Genomic DNA, 16,509 nt, shown 5'->3' with positions numbered 1-16,509 from the left:
CTTAATTAACCCTTCCCTCCGCCGCTGGTTTTCGAAACCCACCATACCTGCTATCCCCTGAGCGCCACGGCGGCAGCCGAGTGCTGGATGGTGCGGCGGTGAGAAGGTTTATTTTATGCCACACTCAAGATGGCTGCGAGCGGTGTTCGTCCACCCCCCTTTCCCTCCCTTCCCGCCGCGGTGGGCGTGGCGCGCGAGGGCGACGTCGCCGGCGTGCGCGTGACGTCACCGCGCTCCGGGCATGGGCAGGTGGAGGGCGCAGGCAAAGTTTGCCCGGCGGTAGCAGAGGCGGCGGCGGCGCGGGCGGCGGGGCGGCCTCTCCGCTCCTTCTCCCTCGCTCCCTGCGTGTCTGCTCCCCCTCGCGGCGCGGAGGGAGGACAGGACAGGACGGGTGGTGCGTGGCGGCGGCGGCGGTGGCGGCGCGGCCATGGCCGAGGAGCCCAGCGCGCTGCCCTGGTCCATCAACAAGGATGACTATGAGCTCCAGGAGGTCATCGGTGAGCGGGGCCCGCCGGGCGGCCCAGCAGCCGCGGGAGCTGGGGGTGGGCTGTGGGGACCTCTCAATGTGAGGAGCGTGTGTCTGTATCTGTCTGTCCCCCCTCTGAGTTGAGGGAAGGGGTGTCTCTTCCCTCTCCGAGCAGGGGGAAGGGGTGTCTGCCTGTCCCTCGGCCTGGGGAGGGGGTGTCTGTCGGTCACTCGGATTTGAGGTGTGTGCCCATTGAGGAATTTAGGGGTGTCTGTCCGTTCCTCGGCTTGGGGAGGGAGTATCTGTGTCCCCTGAGCTTGATATGTGTGTGTAGTGTGTGTCTGTCTGTCTGTCTCTCCTGAGTTCAGGGGGTGTCTGTCTCCCCTCAGATTTGAGGTGTGTCTCCACTGAAAAATTTGGGGGTGGCTGTCCATCCCTTGGCTTGGGAGAGGGTTGTGTGTGTCCCTTGAGCTTAGTATGTGTGTACTGTCTCTCTGTCTGGCTCCCCTGAGTTTGGGGGGTGTCTGTACCCTCTTGGATTTGAGGAATTTGGGGGTGTCTGTCCGTCCCTCGGCCTGGGGAGGGGTTGTCTGTCCCCCTTCAGATTTGAGGTGTGTGTCCACTGAGGGGTTTGGGGGTATCTGCCCATCCCTCGGCTTGGGAGGTGGTGTTTGTCTCCCCTCAGACTGGGAGACTGTGTGTGTTGTCTGCTTACCCTCATCTGGGAGCTGTGGGTGTCTCCACTGAGGGATCTGGGGGTGTCTGTGTCTCCCATGGCTGATGGAGGGGATGTCTGTCAAATGCTCAGCTTGGGGAAAGGATGCCTGTCTGTCCCTTAGCTGAGAGATTTGGGAGTATCTGTGCCCCTCTCAGTTTTGTGTGTGTGTCAGTATTTTCTGTCTCCCCTTCCTCATGTATGTGTGTGTGGTTTCTGTCCCACCCCCTCAGTGTAGTATGTGTGTGGCATTTGTCCCCCAGCCCCAGCTTTAAGGTGCATGTGTGTAGTGTCTGTCCCCCGCCACCCTCAGCTTTGAGAGAGGTGTGTGTGGTGTGTGTCCTGCAATTTTGAGGGGTGTCTGTGTAGCGTCTGTCCCTTCCCACCCTCAGCTTTAAGGGGTGGGTGGGTGATGTCTGTCCTCCCCCCCCTCTCCTACCTTTGAGGTGCATGTGTGTGCTGTCTGTTCCCCCTTAGCTTGGCCAGGATGTGGGGTGTCTGTCCCCTCTCAGCTGGGGGTGTGTGGTGTCTCCACTGAGTGAATTGGGGTGTTTTTCCCACCTCGGCTGAAGAGTGGGTGATGTCTGTTCCTCCCATGTCAAGGAGTGCCCGCCGCCTCAACAATGTCTGGAGGGGGAGGGTGCATGTGGGGTTCTTTAACCCCCCACCCAGAGGGCTGTGGGGATCTGGGAGCCCCTTTACTGAGGGAATTGTATGGTGTGGGGGCCCCCCCAACTCCAAAGGGTGTGTGTCTGTGGATCTGCCCCCACATGCTGTGGGGTGTACGTTTCCGGGGTGGGGCTAGAGGTCCCCTAGCACCTTCTCTGTGGGGTCTGCTGGCCCCCATGTGGGACCTATGGAGGGGGACATGGGCTGCTCCCCCTGCCCCAGCAGGAGCTTGGGGAGGTCTTTGGAGGCTCCGTCCTTGTGAGGAAGGTTCTCCCCTCTGCCTCAGCTTCGTGCTTGGCACAGAGGTGCATGTCCCCACAGCAGACTGAGCAGGGATAGAGCAGGACTAGGTTTTCTCCCCCATCACCGTGCCGGTTTGTACTGGGCATGTGGGAGCAAACTCCACCACTTATATAGGCTCTCTCCTTCCAGAACACCCCTGCTAGTTTTGGGGGGATGACTTCTGGATCCCTGCTTTGCCTCAGTCCATGCATGGGACAGAGGGTTAGTAATGCCTCCGAACAAGCCTTTTATCCTGTTTTTTTTTGCCACTGCTGTGAATTTTCATTCATTGTCCTTGGAGCTTGAGGCCCCAGCCCTTGCTCTCTCCATTAAATGATTTCCCACCCCCCTCTCAAACCCTTGGCTTTAAACTGCACAGCTACACAGGCCTCCCGCTGTACTGATTTATTGGCTGTCTCAACCGTTTTGTTGGGGTGTGTGTTCCAGGGATATATCGCTCTAGGGCGAGTATGTGACACATCTGAGGTGGTGCTACAGGTGACTCTAAGGTCAGTGCCTCCAGCTTTGCTCTCCGGAGGCTTGGAATAATGCAGGAAGTAGCAGGACAGGCTCCTGGCCAAAGGCTTTTAGGAAGGAGGTTAATTTTTAGAGTCATCCTTGTGGAGTGCTTTTTGAAGTTTATAAATGATGTAGTGCTGTTGTGCCTGGGCCTTCCTTCTCTGCCTCATGGGGAGACTTGGTTTCTGTTAAGGAGGGTGGGAGAGTTTTTGAAAATACTATTTTAAGAGATTAAATTCTTGGCATTGTTTAAAAGTAGGAAGGAACTAAAGCTGTGGAATGGGGGGAAATCCTTCTGAAAATCCCTGTTGCTCTGTGAGGTCAGGCTTTGTCCTCTCCCTTTGCTCAGTGGGAGCAGCAGTGCTTTAGGAAACAGACAAACTCCCTGTGAACACGGGGAAGATTTAATTTTACGGATCAGTCCTTTAAAACTGCTTTGGAAAATGCGCTCTGGAGAGGATGATGTTCAATCTCTTTGAGGAGCGGGAGGTAAAGTTGCAAGGAGGAAGGGGGAGAACATGCCACTCATTTCGCAGGGAAAAGGAACAGGTTCCATATGTCTGTGTGTAGGGAATACTTTTTTTTTTTCTCTTGGGAGCCACCAAAGGGTAGCACAAAGCAAGGATTTAAGCTTGAGTATCAAACAACAGGAGTGAAGGGACAATCTGCCTCTTTGTAGCTGGTGAGCAGAGTGGGATGGGAACAAAAGAGAATGTAAATGCAATCCTGCTCTTACGAGAACTTGCTGCTGGAGATGCACATCCTACAGCCTCAAAGTATTGGGAGCAGCACAGAGATGGGTTGTGTCTCACATTAACTGACAGAACTTGGGCAGAAATCAGGAAAGAAGTATTTAATTTCTACCATATCTTTTCCCTGATCCTCTGTAAACTGAATTTCTGAATGTCGCCCGCTCACTAGAAGATTGTGTTGGCATTCCAGCACATGATGGAGCATACACTGAAATGTGTATATTGCAAACATACGGTTTCTCTTTTTAACTTTTCCTTCCCCTATGCCCCCCCGCCTCATTTCAAACATCTGTTTGCCTGCCAGTGCCCGGGATGGAGATGTGACACGAGTTTCCTCGCATGTATATGATTGTGGGACAAAATGTCACTGTGTTAACTGAGCTGGACTGCCTTCACTGTTCTGTGTCTCCTGTAAACCCCAAGGGTGGGGTGTTTTTTGTTTTATTTTTCGTTTGAGCTCTCTTTACTTCTGTAGAGCTGTAAAAGTCTTTCAAAAGTGGGGAACAAAGAGATATCCTGACATGGGAAGAGTTGAACCTTGCACCAGTGCTTTTAAAGGATTTACTTGTTTCCTGATGAAAAAAACCTTGCTCTTTACTTTTGCCCGACATTCAGTAGATTACCAGCTCAGCTGTTTTTCCACATCAGAATAAGGGAAATCCATGTGTAGTCTAATTCCTTCATTTGTGCTGGTTTTGCCTGCTATGTGTGGCTTTCATTTGAGGTGGATAGAATCAGTTTCAGTGCAGGAATTGAAAAAGCAAGTTTTTTTACCTGCAAAGAGAACTTCTCCTGTAAAATTGCCCTACTGATTCTAGCTAATACTAAAAAAAAGGATTACTCAGCACTGGGGGTGACTCATGCCGTTATAAAGGTATGGATTTATGCCAGACTTGATTATGTTTGGTTAATGTTAGTACCTGCTGAGTAGCCTCCTTTGGCTTAAGTAACTTCTCTTCTGCTGCATCAAGAACCTTGCTGACGATCAGAACCCAACTTTCATTTAAAAAAATGGATAAAGCGGAGGCGGGGGTAGATGAAGCAATTTATAAAGCATTTCTTTGAACTGTACCCCCAGAGTAGTGATAAGCTTTGCAGGTGAATGCCGCCTCTGGAGGTATCTAAATGTTCATCCAAAAAGAAAATACAGTCTGTGCTGGTGGTTGTGAAGGTGGTTTTCTCAGCACGGCTTGCATATAAATCATGGCAGCTGCTTTTTTGAAGCCTGAAAAAAAAATTGACCTCATGCTGCTTGTGCTGATCAGATACTCACACATGTGGGCCCCCTTGGATCTCACAGCTCCTGCTGGAAATGCTGGTAGCGGTAGTGAAGTTGGTTGGAACTGGGTCATTCTCATTTTGCTACTTTTTTGGAATGATGAGAGCTGCGCTGGCTGTGGCTGTTTGATTTAGGAGCATCCTCTTTGCTGTGAACAGCCTGTGCCAGAAACAGGAGATAAATTAGTGGTGGGAGTGCTCCCTTGCTCTATTCCTATGCCCTTTCCCCCCTGACAGATTCCTTCATAGTGATGAGGACAGCGCAGGCGGCATGAACAGATGTGGTGGGAGTTTCTTCTCCCCTCAGAAATCAAGTTTAAATTGAAAATTGAAGTCACCATTTACTGAACGATGAGGTTTTTTTAATGACTGTCATTTGTGGTGCTTTTGAATTGGGCTTTGCCTGTGAGCACATTGATCTTTTGGAGTTGAAAATTCAGAATTCTAGCCATGTTCTTCCCAAGCTGTACAAGTGAGCCTGTGCAGGAGAAATTTTCTTTTGCAGGTATAGAAAGATTTCGTAAAATAACGATTTGTGCTTCCCTATTTATCCAAATGTCTGTGGTCACCTATCTTGTTCTTGTGTAGTTATCTCATGTGCTGTAAAAGCACTGCCACTGAGAAAGAGCGGCCTGTCTGTAATCACCAAGTACGACTGAAGTCTTTGAATGGAAAAATCTGTGTGGAGTGGGAGGCTCTTGTCCAGGGATAACTTTTTAGCTTTCTATTTTGAAGCATGGTGTTTTACCTGTGAGCCTTATGTGCAAGGTGCAGGCAGTTTCATATGACTAACTGTTTAAAACCCATTCAAGAAAAATGTTACGCTCTATAAAATATAACTGCTTGTGAACTAAATTGAGTGTTTAAACTTCAGTCTTCTTGCCATATGTTTTGTTTTAACATTTCCTCACGGATTCCCACTCCTCCCCCCAAGCCTAGCTAAATGAATTTCATTCCTACAGTGTATTCCCAGTAGTCAGGCTGGTTAATTTATTTGAAGACTTGCTTTGTGTGCTCATTTGTAAATTTTTTCCACTTAAAGTTAGTAGGGAAGCCTTTGAGTTGTTTCATATTATGTTAAAGCTTATATAAAATTAACTTTAGTGAAGTGACTGCTGGTCTCTTCTCCTAAGTAACAAGTGATAGGACAAGAGGAAATGGCCTCAGGTTGCCCAGGGAAGCGGTGGAGTCTCCATCCCTGGAGGTGTTTAAAAAGCATATAGATATGACACCTTGGGACGTAGTTTAGTAGGCATGGTGGTATTGGGCTGATGGACTGTATCATCGGTCTTTTCTAACCTTAATGATTCCTTGATTCTGTGATAGCTTTGGGCAAATGTAGATCTCTTAAAAATAAGTGTTAGCCATCATTCATAGTACTTGGTCTGTGGGGGCACTGGAGTGGGTAATGCTCAGTACTGCAATTTCTCAGCTAATCGGACAGAGGAAGTGTGTCTTCTTGGGTATTCCCAAGTGAGACTGAATAGCCAGGTTACTCCTGCATTCAGGCTGCCTTTCCTGTGAATGCTTGACACATGTCATGTCTTTAAGACCTTTGATACTGTTGCTCTTCTAGAATAGGGCTAAATTGAGTCAATGTTCACCTGTTGGGAAGGGAAAGCAAAAGGTGTTCAGATGTGTGTGTGCCTTTGTTTACTGTTCCTGATATTTGTTCTCTGGTAGGAAGAAGGATAAAATGCACAAGAAAGCAAACTCGGGGCATACAGAGCCAAGCAGTGGTGAAAGCTGTCTGGGAAGAATGCATTGTTGTTATCGAAGCTGTGCGGCTGCTTTTCCTGCTGGTTTGAGGGAAGGGTAGAGATGGATCCCGCTGCTTTCAGCTATTCCTGGGGTATTAAGAAAATAAAATACATATGGGGGGTGTTTCCATGTGGAAGTAGTTCACGCTTTCCTGTAGTTGGTTTCTGTGTGGTGGTTGCATCCAGTACTACAAGGTTCCTGGACTGATTAATGTTTAACTCTTCTGCATCTTAAGGAAATACCATTTGAATAGTTCAGTTGAATTCAAGTATCTTGGCTCCTGCTGGGAAATTTGCATCTGCTGTGCTCCTGAGCACACCTGAGGGGTGTATGTGCTGGCTGTATGAGTGTGCCTCGGAGGCTTGTTCTTTCTGCAGCTGATGGAATCTTGGAGAAAATCAGCTCTTCCCCAGAACATTTGTCTATTTAAACTTGGCAGCATCTGTCTTGTTTCTGAGTGTTAGCAGCTTGCCCGCTAAGTCAGTGTCTAGAGATGTAATCTTTTAATAAAAGTTGGATCTATTTAAAATTATAGGCAATAATGCTGGTTCTTGCTGCTAATTGTGTTGGTGAGTTGTGGAAAAAATGCATTTTGGTCAAATTTTGTTGGAAAATTTCCCCTAAAATGGATGATATCCATCGTAAATTTCTGTAGCAGTAAATTTAGCTGTGGACATGCTAATGGAGTGCTTGTAAACTCCAGTGTTATTAAACATCCTTAATGGGGAGAGACAGGCTTGAGAGCTTTGTGGATGTAGAAGAATAGCTGTGGAGCAGTGGAATTCAGCATTGCAAAATCTTTGGAATATCAGGATCCTGGGACTTTCCAGATGAATTTAGCCTATTATCCTGCACTCCCTTTAGAATCAAACAGCTAAGATGTAGATATGAAGAACTTGGCTCTCAAAGTTATTGCAGTTTGCTGCAACTTCACCTAAGGGAGTTTAGCCTTGACATTTCTAAAAAAAACATCAAGCTCCATCTAGCTTCTGGGAGTCAAGCAGGAAAGTTTCTGGGGCAGGGTTAGGTCCGTGGTTGTCCAGGCACTTCACTAGAAGGTCATCACTTCTGGTGTGTGAGGGGAGATGTGATACTTCTGATGTGCAAAATAATGCATACGCTGATGAAGTGAGCTGTACTAGGAACAAAATAAAACTCATCTGACTTGAGTAAGACAAGATCGCTGTAACACATGGTGTAAATACAGATACGTGACAGCAGGGGTATGTGATACTGCTTCAGTATTTCCCATGGTCCTCTTGTGTGTGAATATGAACAAAGAGACTGACCTTAGTTCGGGATTCTGTCAGCCCCAAGTTTGAGCCCTTAGGTTGTCTGAGTGTGGTAGCTTTGAAATGCTGCTTATGAGTGGGGTTCTCCTGTTAATAGTCACAGCCTGCACATTCCTTGTTTTTAACCAGATTTTGAAGGCTCCAAGGGGACCATATAGCAGCCTTCCAGTACTTCAAGGGGGCCTTCAGGAAAGCTGAGGAAGGACTCTTTATCAGGGACTGCAGGGATAGGATGAGGGGGAATGGTTTTAAGCTGAAAGAAGGGAGATTCAGCTTGGATATTAGGAAGAAATGTTTTCCTGTGAGGGTGGTGAGGCACTGATACAAGCTGCCCAGAGAAATCATGGGTGCTCCATCCCTGGAGGTGTTCAAGGACAGATTGGATGAAGCTTTGAACAACCTAATTGAGTGGAAGGTGTCTGTGCCCATGGCAGAGGAGTTGGAACTGGATGATCCTTAAGGTCTATTCCACTTCAAATCAGTCTGTGATTATGTGGTCCCATTGCATAATACAAGCAGGCAGGGATTTGTGGTGATCCAAGTGCAAAAAGGAAAAATCCAGTATTTCTCCCCTCCTCCCCAACTGAATAGCTGTAACATCCAGCAGCTTTTTTTTTTTTTCTTTTTTTTCCTAGGTCTTTTTTTCACTACTCCCTAAGGTTCTCAAACATCGTTGTTTCCTGATGTGCATCACTGCATGCAGAATTTTTGCGTAACACAGATTTTCTTGCAATTAAGAGAAATTCCATCCTGGAAAAAAATGTTTGGCTTTGTATCAACTTCCACCAAGCTATAGTCTAACATGTCTTGCAAGGAACTGCTTTGGCTTTGCATCCTGGGAAGTCTGCAGGAACATCTGTCTTCGAGACTTAACGGCTTCACAAGTCCCATCTGTGAATGAAGTGCAGAGTAAATTCAGAGCACTCATTCACTTTCTCAGCAAATCAACAAATTAGCTGAATCTTCCTTCCACCTCCCATACATTAAATTATTATACAGCTTGTACTGCATGCTTGTGGAACAACACTTTTGGACTCAGTCAAATTAAAACGTGTTTTTAAGGGAATACAGAAAAGCTCTTTTGAAAGAGTTTGTAGTTTCTTGCCCAATTTCAGTTTTCTGCCCCATCCTTTTTATCTTGAGAACTACTGAGCTGGGGACACAGGAGAAAAAAAAATGTTCTTGTTTTATTTTGTTTCGCTATTTTATGCTAAATTGACTTTGTAGTATTCTCCCAAATGGATATTTCCTTCAGGCAGGGAGTGAGCCTGTGTAAATTCATCCTGGAGAGGAAAGATATGAGCAGGTGCTAAAGAATAGTGTGAGCTGAAATACTTCAGTGATCACCTCTCGCTGTAGTAAAGTCTCCTTGGGTTTTGCCAAAACTTTACTGCTTTATAGTCATGAATGGTAATTTAAGCACAAACTTTACTCTTTTTACTGCTAGCACCTTGCTATTAATAAAGCGGTGTGGGAGGATGCTGTTTCCTTTTCATCCCTCCACAGAACTGATAATTAGGTTAAAGCTACAGAGTGAAATTTTGGCCTCGAGCACCTCATCTCACTTCTGGTGAGAGCTGAGCGAGCACATGGCTTGCCCTGTGGTATTCTCTGATACCTTATTGTGTAGAAGATCTTGAGTTGCCTTCTGTCATAGAGCACAGTTAATTGACAGATTTTGCAGTTTGTTAGAGAGGAGAGTTTTGTCAAGTAGGAAAATGTTCTGAAAACCTGGTTGTAAACATGGAATTCCATTGACATGTTTGAGATCAGGGTGTGAGATTATTGCATCTTCTAGCAATTCAACATCTGTTTTATAAAGCTGAGGGTTTTCTAGACATTGGATGGAAGCTCCGTAGTCACTGTTAGATAGGTTGCGTATTTTCATTTTCAATTTGATCTAGATTAGGCTCTTGCTCATTTTTGTCTCCAGGGGATTTTAAGTTCATTTTCTTGGGTTTCAGGGTTTGTTCCACTCCTCTGAAAATGGTGCTGAGAGTAGTGGAAAAGGATAGCATTTGGAAAGTGGAGGAGCCAGATAATAGCTGTAGGATGAGAGCACTTACGGAATATTAAGGAAATTACCTGACTATGCGCAGAGCTGGTACCTGTTGGATGAGTGGCATGGCTGAAACACCAGTCAGGTGTTTTGGGCCATCTCCAGCTGCAGGCAGGCAATGCAATATTAGGTTATGTTGGTGGCTTAAAAACTCATTAAAAAAAGATGCTTCTTGTCACAGACTAAACACCTTTCCTGCAAAATCCCCAGAGATGGATTTCATTATGTCCATTTTCAGAACACAAATGGAAAGCTACTGTTGCTGATTCTGCTGAGATGCAGAGCTAGAAGGGACTGCTGAGGTCATGGAGTCCAGTTCCCTGCTATAGCTGATGCCAAATTGTATAATCCCTGTACTGAATTAACGAATGCTTGTGTTTGAAGTGGCACAAGGGGGAATTACAGGCACACGTTCTATTAAACACTGAACCCTCCGTGTGACCCTGTCGCTGCTGTGTGAAACAGCTGCTTAATGGATTCCCTATGATAGTGGGAAATAACAATGCCTTCTTTTTTATAGTATGTGTCTATAGCATGGTGTTTTTCTTACACTGTTTGCTTTACATCCAGGCTGTATCTGCAAAGAGTCTTCCTGGTAAAGTCGTGGAAGAGCTGCAGCTTGACTGTACGGTCTCCAAACATTAAATGTGTTGGTTACGAATGTCTCTGATTTGCATTTCCTTAAGATCTACCACTGGAAATTGAGTTCTTTGGAAACCTGATGTGTTCTGAGTCCTCACCTGTTAGAACTTCATCTCCTAGGCCACTTCTTTGTGAACTGCTTTCTGTTTCTCACCTTGCAAGGCAGTGTGCACGCTGAGGCTTTAAGTTCCATCCCTTCACTAAAGTGAAAATTGTGATTGAGGATGCCAAGTGCTGTCTAATAAATAACTTGGTATTAACTGCTAAGAAGCATCTGGTTATTGACTTTGCAGCAAACTACTTCACTGGAAAAAGCGTCTTGAGCATGAACTCTTCCCGTGGAACAACTCACCCATGCAAATCTTTATTTGAGCAGCTGATGGACTGGCAGCCTGAGCATAGTTATTTGTCCAGATCCTGAGGCTCGGGATGGTTCTCGTTACTCTTGGTTAAATAATGTAATTTTTGACCAGTGGGCTAATCTTATGTGCTGAACACGCTAATAGACATAGAAGAGACTTATTAGATCAAGCTATTCCCTGAAAAGAAAGGATAATAGCCTTCAAGAGAGGACGTATCAGATACTTAAAAGCTTATTTACCTAAAATAACCACTGCACTATCAAACATCTGCACTTTATGCAGACAGATTGTGCTGTTTAATGGAATCTCGGCCAAATAAAATATCCTCTACAGCTGAAAATTACAGTTGAGACAGAGTTCAGAGATAAAAGGTTGGGAGGGAGGAAGGGAGAATGCTGGCTTGGCTGCTGTACCAGGGATGTATTTTGAGCCTTGGTAATACCTGATGACAGCCAGCATGATATTTACATTGCTGCATATACCATAAAGATAACTGACAGTGATTAAAAAGGAAGGATAAACCTTCTCCAGTAATATTGTTGTGTTTGGGAATGAGATGTTTGAGCCTGCTTTCTATCTGGTAGAATTAACACTGCATAGCAGCAGTGCCCTTTAAATTAGCCAGAGATGCTGGCACGAAATCAAATAAATATAATTGGTTTCAAACTGAAAATCTAATTTAGTCATGCTAATAGCATCTTAAGTAAACGCAGCAGGTCACGCAGGACTTGTGTAACTGGCCCTTGGAGCTTGCTCTGGTTACTGCCATGGGGAAAGTGGTCTCCAAGGCGTTCTCCAAATCACCTGAGGACCTTGTGCAACTGGTGGGTGTTTGTGTTTGTATTTTCTACTGAGGTTCTGGTCAGACAGTCAGTGTTTTCTCTGTCCTTTGCAAGGTGGGCTTTAGGTTAAATCATGTTGGCTTAAAGGTGTGATGGGGATGTGTGCTGGTGTGACCTGATTTGGGGTGCCCTGGGGGCTGCAGGAGGTCAGGCAGCCAGTCAGCAGCAGCACCCTCTGGCCGCATCTTTCTGCTATGTTTGCAGAGAAGAGGTTGGGAGAATACCAGATGAGCTGATACTCGCCCCTGTTAGTTCTATTCTCTGCTGATGCCATCTGTGACTGGTCTTGTCTTTTTTTTTTTCTTCAGTCTCTTGTTCCAGCTTGGAGCCCGATGGCTGGGTGGCTGTGGCTTTTTGCTCTGTGTTTGGCACTACTTGGTGGTGGGGAGGCAGCTGGAAGCCTGGCTCAGCTGTGTGCCCTGTGAGCTGGTGAGTGTAGGTGAAGCGTTCAGTTGTGAAACCAAACAGCAAAGGAACCCACTGACGGTTTTGTGAGAGTACTATAGGAAGCCTACAGCAAAGGTAGGGAGGGGTGACTCTTCAAGGAATGAAGTGATAGGATGAGGGGGAATAGTTTTAAGCTGAAAAAAGGGGAGATTTAGATTAGATATTGGGAAGAATTTTTTTCCTGTGAGGGTGGTGAGGCACTGGCACAGGTTGCCCCTAGAGAAGTTGGCTATCCCATCCCTGGAGGTGTTCAGGGTCAGGTTGGATGGGGCTTTAAGCAATGTAATCCAGTAGGTGTCCATGCCCATGGCAGGGGGGGTCGAACTGGATGATCTCCAAGTTCCCTTCCGACCCAAACTATTCTATGATTCTGTGACATCTTGCTGACATCCTTTGCCTGGCCAACCCTATTCCTTGCCCTCAGTTACAGTCCTGGCCCGTGTTATATTGACAGACTGACCTCTCCAAAACTGTCGCTTCTGTGCTTAGTCTGTAAGGATTCCTGACCTGAATGTTTGCTGAAGGCGGGAAAACAGATGGCCTTTTTTCTGTGTTTGGGGCCTAAGAGATATTGAAACAGTTTCGAGAGAACAATGTAGCATAGGGGTGGGGTGAAAATTTACATAAGACTCCCCTTCCTTTCTGGAGAAACCTTGGCATCGAGTTGTGCAGTTTGCAGCAACTAAATGTCTCTAGAGCTTAGAAATCATTCATTTATTTATAACGTGGAGCTCGATGGAGCCATGAAGAACTGTACCCAGGCACAGCTCTTGCCCTTCAGTTGCTGCTGGCTCCAGAAAGGATATCGGACCTCTTACAAGAGACTGGATATGGGTTTGTACTCCTGCTTTCGAGTTTAAGAACTGAACTAAAGACCCGGGCAGTAAGTCTGCAGCATCAAGTGTTTCTGTATCACTGGACCACTGGAGGGGAAGCGTGTTTAAAGAAGTGCTTATGATTGTTCTCTGTTGTACACGGAGCATTAGGAGTCTCGAGAAAGACATTGTCTTACATGGGCAGAAACTTCTGAGCTCTGAATGCAACGCGTGGTTTACAGTGGTGGTGTCAACTGCAAGCGCTCTTGTCACGATGGTAAATAATTCACTGCCAGCAAGCTCACACGCAATTCAAATATTTTGGCTGTGTTTCTGATTTGATAGCTGAGGTTCCAAAATCTGCTTGTCCTTATTTTCTGACATCCTTTGAACATGCTGGATTAATGTTGGAGTATTGTCTGTTGGACACTGCAGATGCAAACACAAAATAATCGAACAAAGATTCTCAGGCTTTGGGGAGAACGTGTAATTGAGTCTTAGCACCATAAATCCCTCTTGGGTGAGAACAGTTTGAAATAGATGGTCTTGCAACTTGCACAGAATCGCAAGCTACTTGAACTCTGAGTATACTGCAATAAATGACCTGAAGTCATTACAAAGAGATGCACCTGCAATTTAAATACCATTCCTAGAATTTCACAAGTAATAGCTCTGCTTTGCCCTGTCCCTCCTTCCAGTCCTTTCATTACCAGATGTAGGCTTTAGTCATCGGGTGCGCTGGTGTGAAACAGAAGACTCTTGTATTTAAGTCTTGATTCTGTACCTGCACACATTACCTCCCAGTTATCACCCTCTCTGTGTTGTCCAGCACATGCCCTGTGTCTTAATGCACGTGCAGTCACCTTTGGCTGGGACCCAGCTGCATGTTCACAGCACTCAGAAGTGCTCAAGGTGAGCCTGAAAGAGGAATGGACGTGCTGCGTTATAGCAGGGGGGTGACACTTTGACATTGACCACATGGAAATGGGAAGTTTTAGAACAATTTCTTTCAACCAGGCTTGAACTATTAATTTTAAAGCCTTTTCCTCAGCTATATGAGGGTAGCTTCTTTCTTGTAAATGAGTGAGTTCAGCTACTGCACCTGCCTGTAGGACCACTACACACATGTAGTGCAAGTGCTTTCATGTATGGGATGTGCTTATGCTATAGTACACAGGCAGCGGGGATTGTGGGTTTTCCTCCTTCCTCCACCCAAAGGCTTTAGAATTGGCTTCTTTACAACTATGCAGTTAAATCTGCTTTTGCTTTCTGGCTTTGCTTATACTTGTTTATTATAATGATTTATTTCTTCCCTATGCTGTATTAGCAAGTATTCGTTTCCCTCTTTTCTATTCAAGGTTTCTCTGCCTCCCTGTAGATCAAATCCTATGTGACTGGAGTTGAGGAGGGTGCACAGAATTAAACCTGGCCTCTTGCTACCTCTACCAGGGTTTGCAATAGGGTATTGCCTATTTAATAAGGTATTTTATGTGGTATTGCCCTATTTAAATAGGGTATTGTTACCCTGGAGCTTGCAGGGAAATGAATGTAAAGCCCTAGTTCTTCTCTCTGTGGGAAATACTGTTCGTAGTAAATCCATATCAGGAACAAGTGGTGGAAAGGTATCTAGGAGTGAGCGTCTGTGTTGGTGCAGCTCTGGGAGTGTTTCCACTCCCTGGGTTACTGCAGGGGGGAGTTCTGCTCACTCCTGCGAGTTTGTACCTTTTTTCTCACCTTGACCATGAATTATTCTGCTGCTTTAGTTTCCCACAGGTTTCCCAATCAGGCACAGATCAAAACAGACTAAATTCTGGACTGGTTTTGCTGTTGTTCATGGTGTTCCGAACAGCAGCGTTCAGAGTTGACTTGCTGCTTGGGTTTGCTCTGAGCAGTGCTAGAAGGACCCAAGTGATCTTCCTGCTGATTCAGGGCTGTAGCTTCACTTCTAGCATCGTTCACATTTACGTACTCTTCCTGCAGTATTGGGCTGAGTAGATAATGCTCTCCTGTGAAAGCTTTCTCCTCCATGAGTGAGCAGATTTTTTTGTCCCCACTGTGGCAGTTCTAGAAATATGTCCAAGTCCCATTGCAAATTCCCTTTGGTTTTATTGATGCCACTTGTGGCTGTCAGTGTAGATTACATCTTCCATTTTGCAGCAGGAATTTGACATGTGGTGGGGAGGTGCCTTGAAGAACTGTTTGTGTTCAGGAAGCATTAACATTGCATTACTTCACTCTTCCTGAATTGTGGGGCTTGGTCCATGAAGACTTTTGACATTCAGTCGGCTTTCTTACCGAATCCTGCTTGGGGAAAGGAGTATTCCCACCCCACACTGTGCTGGCTGTAAATTTGAGTAGGCTTTTTTGCTAGCTTGTTTTTAGAAGAGGCTTGTGCTTTGCAAGAGGGCTCTTCTCACCTGAAACCTCAAATGAGCTGAAGAAAGTACAGGTGTAACTTTGCCTTCATAGTGAACTGACCAAACGATGCAAGGTCAGTCTGAGTTTGCAATCTGGTATTTCATTTCTGGTTTAATTAGATGTGTATCTATCTTGAGCTTTGTAAGAGCTATCCTCAGTCTTGTATCTTCTTGTTTTATTGCTGTGTTGTCCTTGGAATGAGTAAGTACAGAGCAGGGCTCTCACAAGTCTTAGGCACAAGGCTGTCAAAGAACTGAAGCATCCGGAGATGGAGGTTGCTGGCCCTGTGCCTGCAGTGGCAGGCGTCAATGCTGAGTCTGTATTGTAAAACAATAAAGATCTCTTGGGCTTTGGGTGTCCTGTCTGTGTGGTCTGTAGTGAGCACCTTACTGTCTGCTTGCTGAGCTGGCAATGTGTGCTTGCAGGCCAGAAAGCCAACTGTATCCTGGGCTGTATCCAAAGCAATGTGAACAGCAGGTCAAGGAAGGGGATTCTCCCCTTCTTCTCAGTTCTTGTGAGACCTGAGCTGGAGTCTTGTGTTCAGTTCTGGAGCCTTCAGGACAGGAAGGACGTGGATCTGTCAGAGTGAGTCCAGAGGAGGCCATAAAGAAGATAAGAGGGCTGGAGCACCCCCCATATGAGGTCAGGCTGTGAGAGTTGGGATTGTTCAGCCTGGAGAAGAGAAGGGTCCAGGGAGACCTAGCATCCTTCAAGGGGTTCTATGGGAAAACTGAGGAGGGGCTTTTTATTAGGGAATGCAGTTATAGGGCAAAGGGTAATGGTTTTAAGCTGAAAGAGGGATGATGTACATGAGGTATTAGGAATATTTTTTTGCATGTGAGTGTGGTGAGGAACTGGCACAGATTGTCCAAAGAAGTTGTGGATGCCTTATCCCTGGAGGTGTTCAAGACCAGTTTGGATGGGACTTTGAGCAACCTAATGAAGTGGAATGTGTCTGTACCCATGGCAGCAGAGTTGGAACTAGATGATCTCTAAGGTCCCTTCCAACCCAAAGCATTCTTTGATTCTATAGTGTCACATCTTTGACCAAGAGATCTTGGGGGGTGTGTGTGCATGTGTAAGTTTCCATGTCTGGGTCTTCATTGCTCATTTATAGGATGTGTAGTCCCATAAAAAGATGTGGAGTGAAGCAAACTGTCTACTTCTGTTGCTAGTTCCGTAGCTAATCA

General features: G+C 45.9%; 1 protein-coding gene across 1 annotated transcript in view; it reads left to right on the top strand.

Moving 5' to 3' along the window:
• Positions 1-219: 219 nt before the first annotated feature.
• The window catches only part of OXSR1 (oxidative stress responsive kinase 1), a 104,168-nt gene continuing 87,878 nt past the window's right edge, over positions 220-16,509 (top strand). The window contains exon 1 of the mRNA XM_009558289.2: positions 220-497. Within this exon, the coding sequence (XP_009556584.2) occupies positions 428-497 (70 nt within the window). The 5' untranslated portion in view covers positions 220-427. The remainder of the gene's footprint in view (positions 498-16,509) is intronic.

Source organism: Cuculus canorus, chromosome 2 (genome assembly GCF_017976375.1).
Source record: "Cuculus canorus isolate bCucCan1 chromosome 2, bCucCan1.pri, whole genome shotgun sequence".
Classification (NCBI taxonomy): Eukaryota; Metazoa; Chordata; class Aves; order Cuculiformes; family Cuculidae; genus Cuculus; species Cuculus canorus.
Note: the sequence above shows the minus strand (reverse complement) of the source record. Positions and strands in the feature narration are given on the sequence as shown.